Genomic DNA, 17,286 nt, shown 5'->3' on the forward strand with positions numbered 1-17,286 from the left:
AAAAACAGCACAACATTTATAATCCCCTCTGTAAAACTGTCATCCTTTCTGTTAGTTCCAGGTACTGACCTTGTCATGAGCACTTTATAAAACACCTTTAACCCTATTAACTATTCACTTCCCCAGAGTTAAAGTGTGACAGGTCCATTTTTAGCCATCTCTTCTCTCAGAGATGCCGTGGTTTCAGTTTGATTCTTCAGAAGTGAATCATAGTTTCAAAACCCTCACTACTTGAAACATTCTTTTTTTCCATTAGCATTCAACACGTTTAACATGAGTTCAGACATGTTATCAGAAACTTATACTAGAGTCCTTTAAAAAAAATCCTGTGTGATTTCATGCCCTGGAAACACTTTTTACACTGTAACTATTCCCACAGCTATGAGGAGATAGGAGGCATATGGATGTGAGCTAGTCAAATTAATACCATAATGGCTTCTGGCTCGACAAGCAGATACAGTGCAAACAGAGAGCAGAACAGCTGTAGTGAAGTTACCTTTTATGTGGGTGGCATAGACGTCTGCCAATTAAAATGATCTGATGAATCATTTCTTGCCATATGATTACTGTTAATAAGAATTTATGTTAACAAGTTTGTGTCTGAACTTTGCACAGGTTCATGCCTGCATTTATTTTGTTAAAAAATAGAGCATATCATGCTTGGTTTTTGTTCTTAATGGACTTTCTTTCCTCCCTTGAAAGCATTCCAGGACTTCAGTAATGCACAGCTGCCAAGTAACCCTTAAAGGAAGGTGTTTTAATAACTATATAGTGCTTTCTGCATGTAGTTCTGTGTATACAGAACAGTAGTTTTAACCTGGGAACCTCAAGCTAAGCTTATAACTCCACATAGCAGCACTTTAAAAGACAGTATGGTCTTCAAATTATGAACTTTTATTGAAGCTTTCTTATTGCAAACATTTATACTTACACTTTACCACTGACTGACAGGTTTTAGCCATTGACTTCATTGCACTAACTCTCTGTGTAAAATCAAGTGATTTTTTTTTTCCAGAACTGATGTTATATTTATGGTGAGAAATTAGGCATGGCAAAATGTTCTTTTAAATATATCCTCAACAACTTACAAAGCATTTCAAAGTATTTGAGAAGTCTGTGCAACAAGTGAGATATTTTATAGAAAAATACACAAGTCCAAGTATGGTGAGTGTTAACAAATTTTGATAAAGGATGATCTGAGAATCTCTCTCTCATCAGAAAAATGTGGTTTGAAATTCTGCATATATAGTAGGTAGGGAGACAAAAAACAATTGCAATAAAACTGCTTGAAGTACAGTTTAGCTGGGGTAAGTGGATGGAGACTTACCATGCTTGTGAATCTTGTTTGGGAGCCATAAGCAGAGAAAACATTTTGGTGAAAGGACTTGTTCCCATGGGACTTGGTACAGTCAGTAGAAAATATATTGTGGAAAACAATCCAAAAAAACTAAAGAGGAACTTGGTAAATAGATACTTTCTTTCCCTATTTGCCCTACTAGCAATTCTGCCACTCACATAGGAGGAACAGAAGACACTGACAAGCAAGGCACTAGTTACTATGGCAGGTAGATTGACTTTTGGGGGTTCTTTGGCTAACAGCCTCCTCCTCACCTCTGCTCTGTCCATGCTTCCTGATGCTTTGATATCACACGTGCATCCACTTTCCCTGCAGCATCAATAAAACCAGAACTCTGCTGTGTTTTTTCCAGTGTCATCCTGCATTACCACCTACAAGAAGACGCCGCCTCCAGTCCCACCGAGAACTACCACCAAACCCTTTATCTCCATCACAGCCCAGAGCAGCACGGAGTCTGCCCAGGATGCGTACATGGATGGGCATGGGCAGAGGGGCGATATCATCAGTCAGTCTGGACTTAGCAACTCCACAGAAAGCCTGGACAGTATGAAGGCACTGACAGCTGCTATTGAAGCTGCCAATGCCCAGATCCACGGCCCTGCAAGCCAACACGTAGGGAACAATACTGCCACTGTCACCACCACCACAACCATTGCCACTGTTGCAGTAGAAGATAGGAAGAAGGACCTCTTCAAGAAAAACAGATGCTTATCTATTGGAATACAGGTGCAGTACATGACATGGATTATATGCTTGCCATTGTTTTGGATTTCTACATCTGTTTTACTGCTCATTATACAATGTTTTGTGTATTTTTCTTCTTGTCCTGACAGGTACCTATGTAGAACTTGCATCAGCATAATCATTCTGCATGGTACTAATGATGTTTTCCCAATTTATCATAAATACATCAAATTCAAGGATTTGTTTGAGTCTCTGTGCTGCTTGTTATTCAGCTCTGTTAAATTACACACATGAGCACTAATCTATGAATCATAACACAGTGGGGGTCAGAAAGGCATGAATTAAATCACTGAAAGGGAATGTGTAAAACAATGATTTACATTACACTATCACCAAAAAAATGTTTTCATCCAGCCTCACTGAATTAATTGTCGCTGCTTATTCATGCATTTCATAATGACTGGTAGCCACTTGAATGAGGCAGCATTGTTCCTATCTCAGCCTCAAGAGCAGAAGATAAGTTCCTTCTGATTTGCCCTTGTTAAAGAAAATTACATTTTGTTACCTCTAGTGGAATGAAACAAGAAAACTAACCCTGCCAAAGTTTTTTCCTGTTTACAGAAAGGATGAGAGTAAATAAAACTAGACTTTAAACTAGACTTAACTAGATTTCTTAATTAATCTTAATACTCCCCCTGAAAAAAATAATGTGCATAGAACTCCCGACTATTTGCTTGTAGGATAAGCTTTTGTAACAAAGTACTTGAACTTAAAATCATCTGAGAATCAACACAAGTTTTGACAGATGAATCTTGAGCAAATAGAATAGCAATCCACAGCTTATTGGCCTTCACAAGAAGACAGAATTTTTTTTTCTTGCAGAAGGTGGTTGTAAGCACAGTACTATGTGCCTGGACAGGCTTATCTGATTAGCAAAGTCTAAGAATTTACCATAAAATCTCTATATCAGCCTGATGAGATAGATGAGAGGTGCTGTGCTGAAGTTTGCCATCCCAGGGGTAACTGCTGGAGAAGTTGTGACTTTTCTCTCTCTTCTTCTTGGAATGGCAATAATAACTATTGCCTGTGGGCACTGCCTTTGTTGTAGACTTTTACTGATTCACAGCTGTTTGTTTGGGGTATATTCTGAAAGAAGGGCTGATGTTCAGTGTTAAACACAGGAGAAAGATCCATGTGGGACAGGGATAGAGGAAAACCTCCTCTGTTGTGTATTCCCATTCCCAGCCCTGCCTAAGATGCCATTATATTATTGTAATGCCTTATTTCACCAGTACGGGAAACCAAGACTCCTTAGCAAAGATCATGTAAAATAATGGGTACAAGGAAATAATTCCATGCTTGGAGAAGCCAAAATGAACAATGTTCATGTGAATCATGGTTCTTGACAGACCACCTCCCTGCTATCTCTTCTTAAGGTAGAGTTGCAAGTAACAAATGCTGCTTTTGAAAGGTATAGAGACCTCAGTTTCCTGAGATTTGAGGAAAACAGAGCTCCAAATGCTCTTCTAGCCTTCAACAATCTCCCTCTTAAACCATGAAGTTTACAGATGACCAGTATAATCACGTGAAATAATGATGAAATCTGGGGATGGTCTGTGAGGGTCTGCCAAGGCAGGATTTGTGTAGGGTCCAATGAAGATGTGGTACAAACCTCCTGAATCTGGGATGACATGAAGCAAAACCTTCAGCAGTGACACAGCCTTACAGGATTCCTGCCTGTGCATGGTGCCACCCTCACAGCTGTGCATATCAGTGAGATTTTGAGAGTCAGACAGACTTCACAGATGAAGGAAACTTCACTAGTCTGCTGTCTGATCCATTTTGCAGCATCGTTGCACAAGCAGTCGTGCTGGTACAGCTGAAGGGGTAGTGTGGGAGTAGAAATGCCTTAAGACAGGTGTTGATGCCAGAAATTACTTTTTTTACAAACTGCCCCAAAGGCAGTAGGTACACTGTCAGTCCTCTGACTGGCAGTATAGAGTCAGTCTCTGCCCACTGAGTAAAGGGAGCCTAATTCAGGCTCAGTCTGAACTCAGACCAAGTATACACCTTAATGATAGTTCAACCCATCTCTGTAGAGCAGGGCAAGCTGCATTAGCCACAGGTATCTTCTTGGTTTTCTTCCTCCTCTGCCAAATAAACCTAGTATGCATTTCTGATGAACCTCCATGAGTTCACATATGCATGCACGTACAGACAGAAGGTAAAATCAAACAAATGGTGAGGCACAATACCTGGAGTTACAGCTGCTCAGAGATTGCTCTGACAAACCTGAGCATCCAGCCTCCATAAAATACCATCTGCATGTTACAGGCTGAATATTGTCTTACCAGAAATGCTTTATAGATTAAAATAATGAGTATTCACTAAGAACATCAGAAATAACATCACAGAGAAACTGACTAAATGACAGAACTCCTGGTACAAGTTCTATGTGCAAACACTTAGTAGTTAAGGTGCATAGAAACTTCAAGTAGCCAGGTGATATCTCTGCTAAAATACATTCTTATTACCTGTCATGTTTTGGTTTTTTTAAGGTTGATGGTGCTGAAGAATCCACCATACCAGGTGACAATAAAGCAACCAGTAAGTTCCAGTCCATAGGAGTTCAAGTAGAGGAGGAGAAATGGTGAGTAAAAGTTAATACTGTTTTTCTAAAGTAAATAATTATGCTGCAACTAATTTTTAAGAGCCCTAGTTCCTGCACACATGACCTCATAAACCTGCTTCCTGGATGAATTGTTAGATCACCCAGCTGAAAAGCTGAATCTTGTTTTCAGAGAGAATTTTTCAGGATCAGTGAGAGAAATGGAAGAGAAGTGCGATATATTTTGAGAGCTCATATACTTTTAATAATCTCTTTTTCCCCAGAAAATCTACCTAACAGTGAACAGTGTTGCAACTGGAGTGTTAGTCTTGGGATGGCTGCAGCAGCATAGAACTGATGAGGAAAAGTTTACCTCATTTTTCAGCAGAATTATTTCAGCCACATGTAGCAGTGCAGTGGCAGAGCCAAACCGAATGCTTTTACTCAGGTATCTCACCCAGACATCTCTGCTTTACAATTGCTCCCTTGCAAAAAAAAAATGTTGAGATTACAAAGCAAGCCTGTAGAACTCTGTTTTCCCTACAATCTGCAGTATGTCCTGAGTTAGCAAACAAATATCCTCCAAGAAAAAAAAAAAAAGAAAAAGAAAAAACAAACTAGAGCAGCTGTCTTTAAAGGTTATGTCTCTTTCTGATGACAAATTTGCAGTTACATTGCAAGGCAGCATAACTGTGCGTAGCACTTGGGAGGCAACGTTAAATTTTTGAGTGCTTGACTGCAACTGCAAATCTTATTTCCTTCCCAAAACTGAACTGAGTGGCTGAGGAAAAGCCAGGGTCTCCCCTTGCCTGAGTGTGCAGGCCTGCCCAGTGTTGCTCCCAGCACCCACACAAGTCTTGCTTCTCTTTTCTCAGGCGGCTTGGGCACAGTGTGACTTTTGGATGCTGGAGCCACTTTCTTGATGACTCTCAGTACCCTCCTGTGTCATAGGCAAAGCCTTGGTGCAGTATGACTTGTCAGTGAGGGAAGTTATCCTTGTAATTCCTCCAGAGAAAACCTGGGTGCAGCAAATCTGAGCTGACAAGATCCAGGCCCTCTCCCCTCCTCTGGCCTGCTGACTGCAGGAGCCAGTGGAGATGTCCATTTTCACACCATTTTTTACCTACATCTGCCAAAAACACTCAAAAATAGCAGGTTATCTACAACATTTTCAATTCAACCAAATCTCCTTGTAAAGTAGCAGAGCATTTTCCTGTGGTTTTAAAAGGCTAAAGTGATTTCAGCAAAAAGAAATGCGATTTTGCAATGACCCTGCTAGGCTGTTACCAAGTTCCTCATTAACCTGCTAAAACATCTCTTGCTGGCAGACATTTCTTTATGTGTTAGATCCTAGCCCCATTTACCCACAACTCTTCCAGCACTAGATAAATGAGCACATTAGAATGGATGCTGAAGGACCATTTCACTTCAGCCTGGGCACAAAGGAAATAACTACCCCAAAAGCCCAACCCTCCCCCCTCCCCACAAAGAAAGAAAGAAACGGCTGTTTGTAAATACCTTACTTCCAAAGTCCTCTTTCTGCTGCAGTTTTTATTGCTCCAGAGAAAAAGGTAAGATTTGCCTGTGAGAGTCTGCCCTGAGAAAGCAGTATTTCTGCATTACTTACTGACAGCTGTGTTTGGGGGTTTCCTTGCTGATAAAGTTGAGGTTGCTGCTGTTCGGAGCAGACGGGCAAGCAGCGATCTATCATGGACTTTCAGAAGTGAACTGGCTGATAAAGGACAGCCCCTAATCCTTAGAAAATGAGTGCACTCAAGACACAAAGGGCTTATCATCACAGCTGGGCACTCATACCCTTTTTTTTTTTTCCCCCATAACACAGCAGAGCACAATGTATTGATTATCTGTTACAGGAATAGAACTGTAAATACAGTACATTCTTCACTGTCCCTGCACCATAATATCTGCAAAGCCTGAGAAAAGGCCTTTTCAGCTGAATCTTTGAGAAATTCATATTTGTTTAATATTCCACGCTTCAGAAATACTAAATAAATGTCAAATGAGAAGAATGACATAGCAGGAAGGATAAATACAGTAAATTGATCACATTTCCTTGGCAGTCTAAGCTATTACAATATTACACTACTAATTACACTGTTAGAAAACAAGAAAGCTCTTTGCCACATGCACCAAAAGCCTACTACAACTTTCAGTCTTCTTCTTGGCTTCCTGCTCTTTCCTTCCCCTTTCCCTCACCTCATATGATTGTCATTCTCACACTAGGGAGTCTTACCTCCTCATATCCTTTTAAATATTCCTTCTTCTGTGTTTGGATCAGGTAAGCAAAACATTTTGCCTCCATTTCTTGATCTAAGTAGTTCAAACACAGAGCATCTTCACAGGACAGCTCTCTCTCTTCAATCTTCCATCTCACCTCAGACCTTTCATTGGCCCTTCACTTTCTGTATGTCTGTGTGCCAAGACAAATGCCTGAGTCTGCCTCCTCCTCTTGTACTGCTCAAAGGATAAGTGTGCTCCCTGCTACCTGACCACATTACAACTGGATCCATCGCTGCTATTTATCTTATCTTTATGCTGCTGGTTCTCAATAGTGTTTTTCATACCCATTCCCTACCTGCATCTCTGTGATTTCTAGCATTTATAGAGTAACTCTGTCCAGTCTTTCTCTTGGAGAGAAATTGGTACACATTTCTTACAACCTCATGAACTTACTACTGCTAATCTTTTATCTCTCACCCGACCTTCTCCGTGATGCTGACAAAACCCTGACCAAAATGTTCTTCCATTTTTCCTTCCAAGGCAGTTTTGGAAAGTGTACCTGATGAAACTCATCCATCAGGGTGCTCCATCAGGGCACTTCAATTTCTGCCCGTTTCTGTTTGTCCTTTCTTTCTACCTGTGACTTCTTCTTGACCTCAAGGGACCACCCTCCTCACTTACAGAAGATAATCGAGTTGTTAGAAGTCAACCAGTTCTACTGAAGCAGAAAAAAAGAAATAATTTATTCTACCAAAAACAATTACCATGCATTCTTCTTGAACAAGGGGTTTGGGTTTTCAGTCCCATGGCTCCTTAATCAGTTTTAGTCTCTCTTGCAATTTATCTTGCCTGCCCCAAGATCTCCTCCTATTACATTCTCACCTCAAAATTGTCTCTCTCATTGTTCTAGATGTACCATCAGCTGGTAATTGTGCCTGAGTTGCCATCGCAAGAATTTTAGAATACTGCAACAATGGTACTTTCTGGAGTAAGAACACTCCCATAGGAGACTGCAATAGACAGATGGTCCTTCTCCCTCTTCTCTGGTTTCTGGGGCACCAAGGAAGATGTCCCCATATCTTGATACACAAAAGTGTGTCTTACCACAACATCTTGATACACAAAGTACATCCTACCACAGCACAACTCCTGATATGGTATAAAGTGGAATAATTTGAAATAACAATATGGTAACATAAAGCAAACATAAAGCAAAGAAAAACCCTTTGCTGTTTCTTCCAGGAAAAAATACCTCAAAAAATACCTCTCACATCTTTGTATTTTGTTACTATAAAAACTCATATTTTTCTGTTTTTTCCTGTAGGTTTTTGGGTTTGGTTAACTTACTGTCCAACAAAAATTACTCAGGATTTAGTGTCTTCCTTCTACCACAGGCCAGTCTCACAGTCTAACTCACACTTCTCAAAGCTACAGTCTTTAGAGCAACCTGATGTAGTTGAAGATGTCCCTGTTCATTGCAGAGAGGTTGGACAGATGACCTTTAAATGTCCCTTGCAACCCACACCAGTTCCTCTGGCCAGTCCCACCCTGGTGGGACTCATTGCCCACATCCCCTCCTACCCCATGCATGCTTGGAGGAGGAACTGCTAGAGCAAAAGGCAAAGCATGCCCTGGCTCTGACAGAGCCAATCTCCTTCCCTGGCCACAGCTGCCTGTGACCTGAGGGAGCACTTACAGCCCTGGTGGCTCCCAGCCAACTGGTGGGCTCCTGCAAGCCTGGCCTTGGCAGAACTGGCCACAAATTTCTGATCACACCCTGCTGGTTGGCAATGGCCTCCCTGCCCCAGACCGAGCCCTGGAGGGAGGCTGAGCACTCCAGCCAGCATCTCTGTTCTGCAATGCAAAGGCCAAGAGTTGGTAAAAAAAGACAAATGAACCAAACAGCTTAAAGCAACATGATGAACGAAGATGAAGTGCTGCAAGGAATGGGGTTGGAGCAGGAATATTGTTCCTGCCATTAGAAACATGGTCCCATATCTGCTAACTCCCTCTGCAGTTTGTTTTGTTCTGCTGACAGCAGCTGCAGCCTTAGCAGAGAAGTACACCACCAAGAAGGAGGACAACCAGTGGGTCAAGTAAGGCTGAGTTTAACCTAAACACCTGTGAGACTGATCCTGCATCAGTTGGTTTGAAATCCAGATCTTTTCTGGGGTTTTGGGTTTGGGCTTTCTTTTAGGAACGAAATAAGTTATCTAAGTTGCATTGCAAACATGTTTTGCAAAACAAAGCCAAAGACTTAGAAGCTGAGAGTTGAATGCCAACAAGTGACTGTGTTGTTGTTCAAAACACATCATTCTGTTGTTCTCCATACTGGTTTATCCAGTCTGAGGTTTCATGGCTCTCTGCACCCTAGGTCAGATATCTGCTGCAGTTCTCTGAAGCTGTGATTATTACACCTTGTGCCTTCAGGGCAAAACTGAGTACAAAAGGGCCAAGCCTGAAAGGAGAAGAAGAAGCAAACCTCTATTTTGAACTTTTTCCTTTTTTTTTTTTTTTAGTTGGACTTGTGAATGTTTTATATGGTAGAAGTAGCAAAAACTTTATCATCAGCTTCAACAGCTCTCCTCTAATATGGAGTTTTAACTGAGAGCAAAACAGAAAAGGCTCATGTGGGACACAAATGGTATTTTGTAAGAGCAAAACATCCTGGAAGTGAGTGAGGAAGCTGTGTCAGAGACTAAAATTGCCAACTATTAGGCATTTTATATAGATGAGTTGGAGGCAGGCAGATAGTAAGTGCCTTTCTGCATTTCCATTTTAATCAAAATACATTTCCTTGGAAGTATTTTTTTAATTTTGAACTGATGGTATATTCTATTGCCAAGTTGTTTTTCTTTTGAAGACAGATAAGTTACATAATCCAGTGCCAAGAAACTGTCATTCAAACCTGTAGCATATTATTATATAGATAAAACAAAGACAAAAAAATGTAGGTCATTCCATTTGTTAAGCAGAGTCTGAGTTTGGTGGTACTAGCTCATACTGAACCCAGTAAGAGAACACTCTTGAAAGACTTGAAACGTAGAGCCTCCAGCAATACATCCTCCTGTCAAGCAGACTTTGATGCTTTCACATTTGGGTTTTGGCATAGACTGAAAAGACAGGGTGTTAACTGAAAACACAAGTGGTCATCTGAAACAGAAGAGTGTCAGAGTCTAGAGCACTGAAGAAAGCAGAAGGTGGCTGTGACATGGAGGTAGGGACATGGAGAAGAGCAAGCCTGGACTAAAGCATTTGTTTTTCTCACCAGTGCTATGGAAGGTGTGGAAAAGTACACTATGGGCTAATGCCTTGGCTCTCAGTGAACCCTGACTAAATGACTAAAAGGAAATACCCCGTCAGCATGTGCCTGTGTAGGCACACATGTGTTTTTGTGTGTGTGTGTGTGTGTGTGTGTTTGTGTATTTCAGTGCAGATAAGGGATTTGCCAGGTTGCTGGTCAAATTAAAGCGATTTCTAAAAAAAACTAACATGGATTGGACCAACAGATTTTTCACTGTAATGTCAACCCAATGCTAGTGTCTTTCTAATCACTAATACTAGTCATGACAACTTTTCTCTGCCAGGGGCCCATAGCAGATACTTAGGAAAAGTATAAAGGAGAGTAAAGTGTCTGAACTAAGCACTACTTGTCCCAGTAGACATTCCTAATTTAGTATTCTGTTGTTCAGGGACTTCCTAAGCCAAATATGAGATGTGTAATGGCTCTTCCTGTGAATTTGATCAAGTTCTCTTTGAACTATTTTTACCTTTGCTTTTTCCAGGATTCTGTGGTAATTTAACTACACATTGTGTGAAGAAGTACTTCCTTTCATTAGAAGTAGATCTTTAGACCTCTAAGCCTTTCAACTGGCTGCTTTCCTCACCATAGTTACTGCACTCAGAAAAATGGTGGAACATCCCCCGGTCAGGATTTCATAGATCTCTCATAGTCCTCCTCAGCCATGTGTTTTATCAACCTTTTCTCCTATGGAAGGGAATCCACCTCCCCAGTGTCCCTTGTCCTCTCTTTCTAAAATTTTCTGCTATATCAGTCCATAACAAAATGCTTTCCTCTGCTTTCCAAACGATAAAGACTACCAAGCTGAAGAGTTCTGCACACTCTTTATTTTTCATTTTGCTGGTGCATATCATTCACAACTACAATGGCACAACTATGACTTTTGTATCATTTAACAACATCTATTTCAAAACAACTGCAAGCAGCAGACACTGTGTTAAAATGCTTGTGAGTATTTAAAAAATACATGCACAATCTATTATTAAAGTTTTCCTGGGACTGTATGGCTGAGATGTTAATTTGAGCCTTCTTCTGCAAAGGAATTGGGCTTTTTTTTTTTTTTTTTTTTTTTTTTGTTGGAGGACCTTTCTCAACTTCTGTTTTGCTTTGTTCTACTCCACTCAAAGCCGCAGATCAACAGCCACTAATTTCCTCTATCAGCAGGACCTATTAGAATCCTCCGTGAAGTCTGCTGCAGTTCCTCCTGAGCTATCTGAATGTACCAGGTATATAGGACATTAAATTTTCCCTCAGCATCCTTCCATCTGCTCCCTTACCAGCTGTAGACTAAATATACTTGATGAAATTTTGCTCTGAGTAGTACTTGTCTAACTGGCTATTGCTCTTTAGTGGAAGGTGGAATATAAATGAAAGGAAGTGAAATGGTGCCCAGCATCCAGTTCCACCATCTCTTCAGCATTTTTACTACTGCTTGAGTGCAAACTAAAAATAGAACTGACAAGGGCAAAACAGCCAAAATAACACAGGGAAATGAGTCCTAACACTAGTTTCAAGCGTAGACATGAGATTGAAAACAAATTGGAGACTAACTACTGGCTGCATGAATGCACAGGCATCCTGGATTTGTAAGAAGAGGAGATGGGAATCTGTCTCTATTGAGTCCAAGACTATTAATTCTGAACCCTAAATATTACTGGTTTAAGAAACATCTATGTTAATTACTTTATGGTTCTACCCTCTTTTTCATCATGGGACAAGACAGCAGCCTGCCTCGTGTTTTCCATTCATGTCCTCCACAATTCACTGCTGATCAAATGGCTCTCATTACCACCCCTTGCAACAACGTTAGTCATCTTCCACTCCTTATACGTCTCTGTGCTCTTCCTCTGTCAGCCTTTTCAGGTCAGATGCCTCAGACTGCAGAATCTGAAGTGCTGTTTACATGAAGAAAACCTGCCCCACCCCAAACCCCCAAACCTCCCTCCTCTCTCCCCTGCTCTTGCCTTCACCCTCAGGGTTGCTCCCAACACAGGGGAGCTCTGCAAGGTGAGAGGAAGCTACCCACAGGAGAGCAGCCATCACAAAGAGGGTAACACACACAGGCAAAACGCCAGCTTTGGTGAAAAGGAGATCATTTTGAAACTGAAGTTTGAATGTGAAGAATAGAATGGCTGACACTGGCAATGGGCGACAAAATTGTGAGAGATAGCAGATCTATAGTTATGAAGAGTAATTATGAAGAAGCAATAAAAATACTTATCTGAGTTTAAAGTACTTTCTTTGTATAAATTGAACGTGTAATATTACATATGTGGTAAACTCATTGGTATTAGTATCTAACTGATTTCATATGTGTGATTTTTAAATGTGGCTTGTGAGTTTGGATGTGTAACTTCATAGGGGTGTGAGTTTTGAAATTTGAAAGATAAGCCACTTCTGAAAATTGAGTTTTCATTATTCAGTAATCTAAAATCCTGAGCCACTGGCCCTGTTAGCTCTCTCTTGGGCTGGCCTCTGGCTTTCTTAAACCACATAACAATTAGAGGTCCGTGTCTCAATAAACAGTGAGATTACATGGAAAAAGAGAGATGCTTGTTTGTTTGCTTGCAATGAGGAAAAAGGCTTTTTGTGTGACTGCCAGTCTTAGGAAGAGTGGCAGAATCTCAGTAAGTCCTTCCATACTGAGTTATCTAGAAAAAACTTTCTAAACATTTTCTGTTTGTGCTGTCCAAAGCTTTCGCAGGTTTACACGATCTAATAGCGTAACAACAGCTGTGCAAGCAGACCTGGATTTCCATGAGAACTTTGAAATAATCGACCCTCAAGAGGACAATACGTGTTCTGGACAAATATCAAGACAGTTTTCCCGAGATGCAAGCACCTCTACTGTTAGCATACAAGGGTCAGGAAACCATTACCATGCATGTGCAGTGGATGATGACTTTGAGACAGATTTTGATCCGTCCATTTTACCTCCTCCTGACCCATGGATTGACTCTATTACTGAAGATCCTTTGGAAGCTGTTCAAAGGTCAGTGTGCCCGCGAGATGGCCACTGGTTTCTGAAGCTACTTCAGGCAGAGAGAGACCGTATGGAGGGCTGGTGCCAACAGATGGAGAGAGAAGAACGTGAAAACAACTTACCTGAGGACAGTAAGTGACCACACACAATAATACTGCAACTGCAATTTAATATAGGCCAAATTTACTCCAGTGAATTCTGTGTTGTGCCCTTTCTTACTTAGCTAATGAAGCTATGGTTGTGATTCTCAAAAGGACTGTATGTATGTGCATAATAATCCTTATTAAAGCTGACAGGGAATGCAAATGCTGGGCACTTCTGAAACTCCAGTGGTATTAGCTTTTGGGATTGCATAGTTCAACGGATAATTAGGAGAGTGTGGTTAGGGATCTTGTAGTATTAATGTTTCTTAACTCTTCTATTTGGAATCACTTCTCATAACCTTAGCATATAGTTTAACAGACTGTAGTTCCTTTTAATTAAATTCATATTTCAGTTGCCTCTTCAGATGGTGATTGGCATAAGAGTATTTAGATGTTTCAGTTATGCTTCCAAGTTGTCCTCTCTCTCTCTCTTCCCCTCTCTAGCCTCCCTACATCTCCCTTGCAGTTCTCATTTGCTTTGACCATCCCAATAAAACAAGCTCTTCATATTGTGTGATAAAAGAACCACACACATGCAAGCTACATCTCAGTTGTCACCACTGTCAGCAATATTAACCTACCTGTAAGGTAAAAGGACTGTCCAGTAAACCTTCATTACTCAGAAGGGTTGAAGGTTGAGTAGGTCACATCTTATTAATTCAGTCTGGTTAGGGCATAAGGGCTGAGCATGTGTTTCCCAGTCCAGAATTTTCTCTCCCAGTAAAAATTGAAGGGTTTTTTCCATTTGTTTCTCTTACAAGGAACAGTACTATTGCTAGCTGTCAACTTTAGACAGAGGTAAATCTGTGAGCTTATGAATATGCTCCTTGCAAATAGAGCTGTTTCAAATATTAGAAGTGAGTTTCTGGGAAACACTAAGGAGCAACTGCTTATAGAGAATTCAGTTTTATATAATTTAGGCACGCCTAAGCATATTTTCCTGGATATACAAGTAATATTTTTCCAACTCCCAAATTAGGTTCTACCAAAGCAAGGACTACTACTTCAGCTCCAGAACTGCTTCTTGAAAAATTTTAACATTTCCTCTCAAGAAGAGAGATGTTTGAATTATTTTGAAATGTAAAGGTTTTAATTTATGAAAGAAAAGAAATTAACACTGGAAAAAAATTCTTAGAAATGCATAAGCTGTTTCTGCTGGAGCTTTCCATTCAACCCAGTGAATGAAAAAGTATGATCTAGATAGTCAAAGTTAGACAAAATTGTAAGCAACTGGAAATTTATTTAACGGCAAGTACAAGATAACCTGAATTTTAAGATATGTAAAGGTTTTATATTTCTACAAAAATTATGTTATATAATAGGCTAACAATTTCTTCTAAAGAAAATATATGGAAAATTTCCCGGGTTCTAGAATTCTTGAATCTCATTTTTAACTCAGACCATCAATGCATTCAAAAATCTCTTTGAACATGTGTCAGAATAAAAGGGTTTATGTTGTTTACATAGTAGGAAGAAATAAAGCTCATGAACTATTATATTTTAGATTGAAAAAGAAGTGTGAGCAGATAATAAACAGGAAACACACAACTTTTGCAAGTCATAACAACTTAGACTGGACATAAGGAAAGCATATTCTGAGATGAGGGTGGTGAGGAACAGTGTTGCCCAGCGAAGTTGCCCCATCCCTGGAAAGGTTCAAGGCCACATGGGCGAGCTTTGGGCAGCCTGGTCTAGTGGAAGGTGTTTTGTGCAGTGGGGCTGAAACTAGATGATTTTTAAAGGTCCTCTCTTACCCAAACTATTCTGCCATTCTATGAACTGATAATACTGGAAAAACCTATAAATATTTTATTTGTGCACCAAGATAGTTGGTGCACCAATAAAGTAGTAGGAAAAGAACATTAAGTGAAATTTTATGAGGCTGGTAGATGCAGGAAATGCATATCTGTCCAGAATTTTCTCTCAATGTCTTGGTGTCTTTGATACAAGACAGTTTTATGGGGCTCTTTGAGCAATCAGTGGGAGGAGTCAGTTATGGGGAAGATAAAGGAATGGTTAGGCTGGCTATTCCTAATGACTCCTTGCAGCACACCTGGCATTTGTCCCACACTGCTTGTGATCCCTGGAAATGGCAGGAGGAAAAGGGTCACCTGGGTTTGGTAGCCACTGTTGCAGTGCTTATTTCGGTGTGATGCTGTCAGCTGCTGTGGCACGTGGCACTGCCTCCCACAGCGGCTGCGCAGCGCTTCCTGCTGCTGCTCAGCACGTCCCACTCTACCTGGTGCCAAGGAAAAGCATATGGCTGGGGCCACTCTGCCCGCTCAGCAGTGCCAGAAACAAAAGCCTGGTTGTTCCAAGCCCTGCCCCGAAAAACGCCTTTTTCGTACATCCATAAACTTTAGAGAGAGGAAAGGAGGAGAGGAGGTGCGTTTGCTTTGCCTTCCCTAATGAAACATAACCAGGGCAGGGAATGCATCCTTTGTTTCCAACCTGACATCCCCAGCATGTGTTTGGCCAGATAACAAAATAAGGAGAACGTGTGATGAGCGAGGTTTTCTCGATGCCATGGCAGCTGACAGAGGGCTCATCCCCCCGGCGCTCCACGTAAAACGATCCGCGCTCCCTTCAGACAAAGCGGCCCTTGTGCGGAACAGCTGTCTCGGGGAGACGGCTCGCTGCTGTTTGACAGTAGCTTGTATGTTACATGGATACGTGGGGTATTATCTAGCTGGGAATGAATCTACCAGATGGGATTGAATGTTTCTAGCTGGGGAATGGAGTCTGCTGCCCTGTATAAAAACAAGCTGTGGTTCAGTGGCTGCACGGTGAAATGCCAATATAGAGAGAAATGTGGCTTCCCTTCCACCATGAATTATTTATTGTATAGTATATTCTGGTTTTATCTGAAATCATTTTCTGATAAAGCTGCAGCATGTGTGACAGGCAGATGAACACCACTCACACTTTAAGCCAACATACTTGATATGATTTCAGTGTGTTTTGCAGTTACAGGGAAGTTGGCTACAAACTCTAGGGGTCTCATAGAAAATGTTACACATCTGAGGCTAAACACCTTGTGAGAATTGATTGATGCTTTGGATCAGGCCTCAAGTGAAATTAACTGTTGACTTGTTTTTTGTTTTTTCCTCAACCATCTGCTTGGTCCTCCTACCTCTCCCCTGCAAAGTTTCAAATAGTCAGAGCCTCACCACAGTTGTTGGTGAATTTTGGCTCAGGCCTCTGTTGTCACCATTTACACACAAAATTAGCAGCATCAGACCAGGCTCCCTGCACAGCTCTGACCATATTTTTTTCCCCCAGCAGCTCTGGGCACAGGAAAATACTCCTATGGCCTTGGCCTGTCTTTGGAGGTGTATTTTTTGCTGTTTGTATTTCACATGGAGTACTGACCTTCCTGGAAGAACTAGAAAGCTTCATTTTGCCTCCCCCTGCCCCCTCCCCCAGAAGTTTCTCTTTCACATGGGGTTGTACTGTGGCTTTGGTGTAAAGATAACCATCGGAAGCAAACAGCAGGTCTGATTCACCACCAGTCAGGTGTAATGTGGGTTTAGTGGCGAGACAAGCCAGGCCAATCAAGTGAAAACTAAAACAGAAAACCAAGGCTCTCACAAGACATGTCATTATAACTCTCTTGTGTGTATATGGTAGCCCTCTGGGCTAGTCTGTGAATAAAGGTTGACCTCAAATCTGCAGGAATTTCACTGCTCAGGAGCAAAGCTCCTACAGATTCATCCAGTTCTGGCAAATTATGCAATGCCTACAGACTGTCTGCTGTTTTGGTTTGTTTCTATTACCTCAAAAGACAATATAAAAAGTAAAGGTTAGACATGAGAGAATAGAGTTTAGGAAAAGGTACATTTTTCATACTAGTTGTGCATGGCAACAGAAAAAGAGACCCATGGGTTCAATCTCAGCCATAAGCATGGAAAACATTTTGCCATTCCTCTGCAGGCTCCTGCAGACAATCCTGGTCTGTGCTGTTGCGAG

General features: G+C 41.1%; 1 protein-coding gene across 6 annotated transcripts in view; it reads left to right on the forward strand.

Moving 5' to 3' along the window:
• The window catches only part of DLGAP1 (DLG associated protein 1), a 405,081-nt gene that overhangs the window by 373,698 nt on the left and 14,097 nt on the right, over positions 1-17,286 (forward strand). For all 6 annotated transcript variants that reach the window (XM_033057058.1, XM_033057071.1, XM_033057048.1 and 3 more), the window contains 3 exons: positions 1,710-2,083; positions 4,600-4,691; positions 12,887-13,305. In XM_033057058.1, coding sequence (XP_032912949.1) covers positions 1,710-2,083; positions 4,600-4,691; positions 12,887-13,305 — 885 coding nt within the window. The remainder of the gene's footprint in view (positions 1-1,709; positions 2,084-4,599; positions 4,692-12,886; positions 13,306-17,286) is intronic.

This window comes from Catharus ustulatus, chromosome 1, assembly GCF_009819885.2.
Source record: "Catharus ustulatus isolate bCatUst1 chromosome 1, bCatUst1.pri.v2, whole genome shotgun sequence".
Taxonomy (NCBI): domain Eukaryota; kingdom Metazoa; phylum Chordata; class Aves; order Passeriformes; family Turdidae; genus Catharus; species Catharus ustulatus.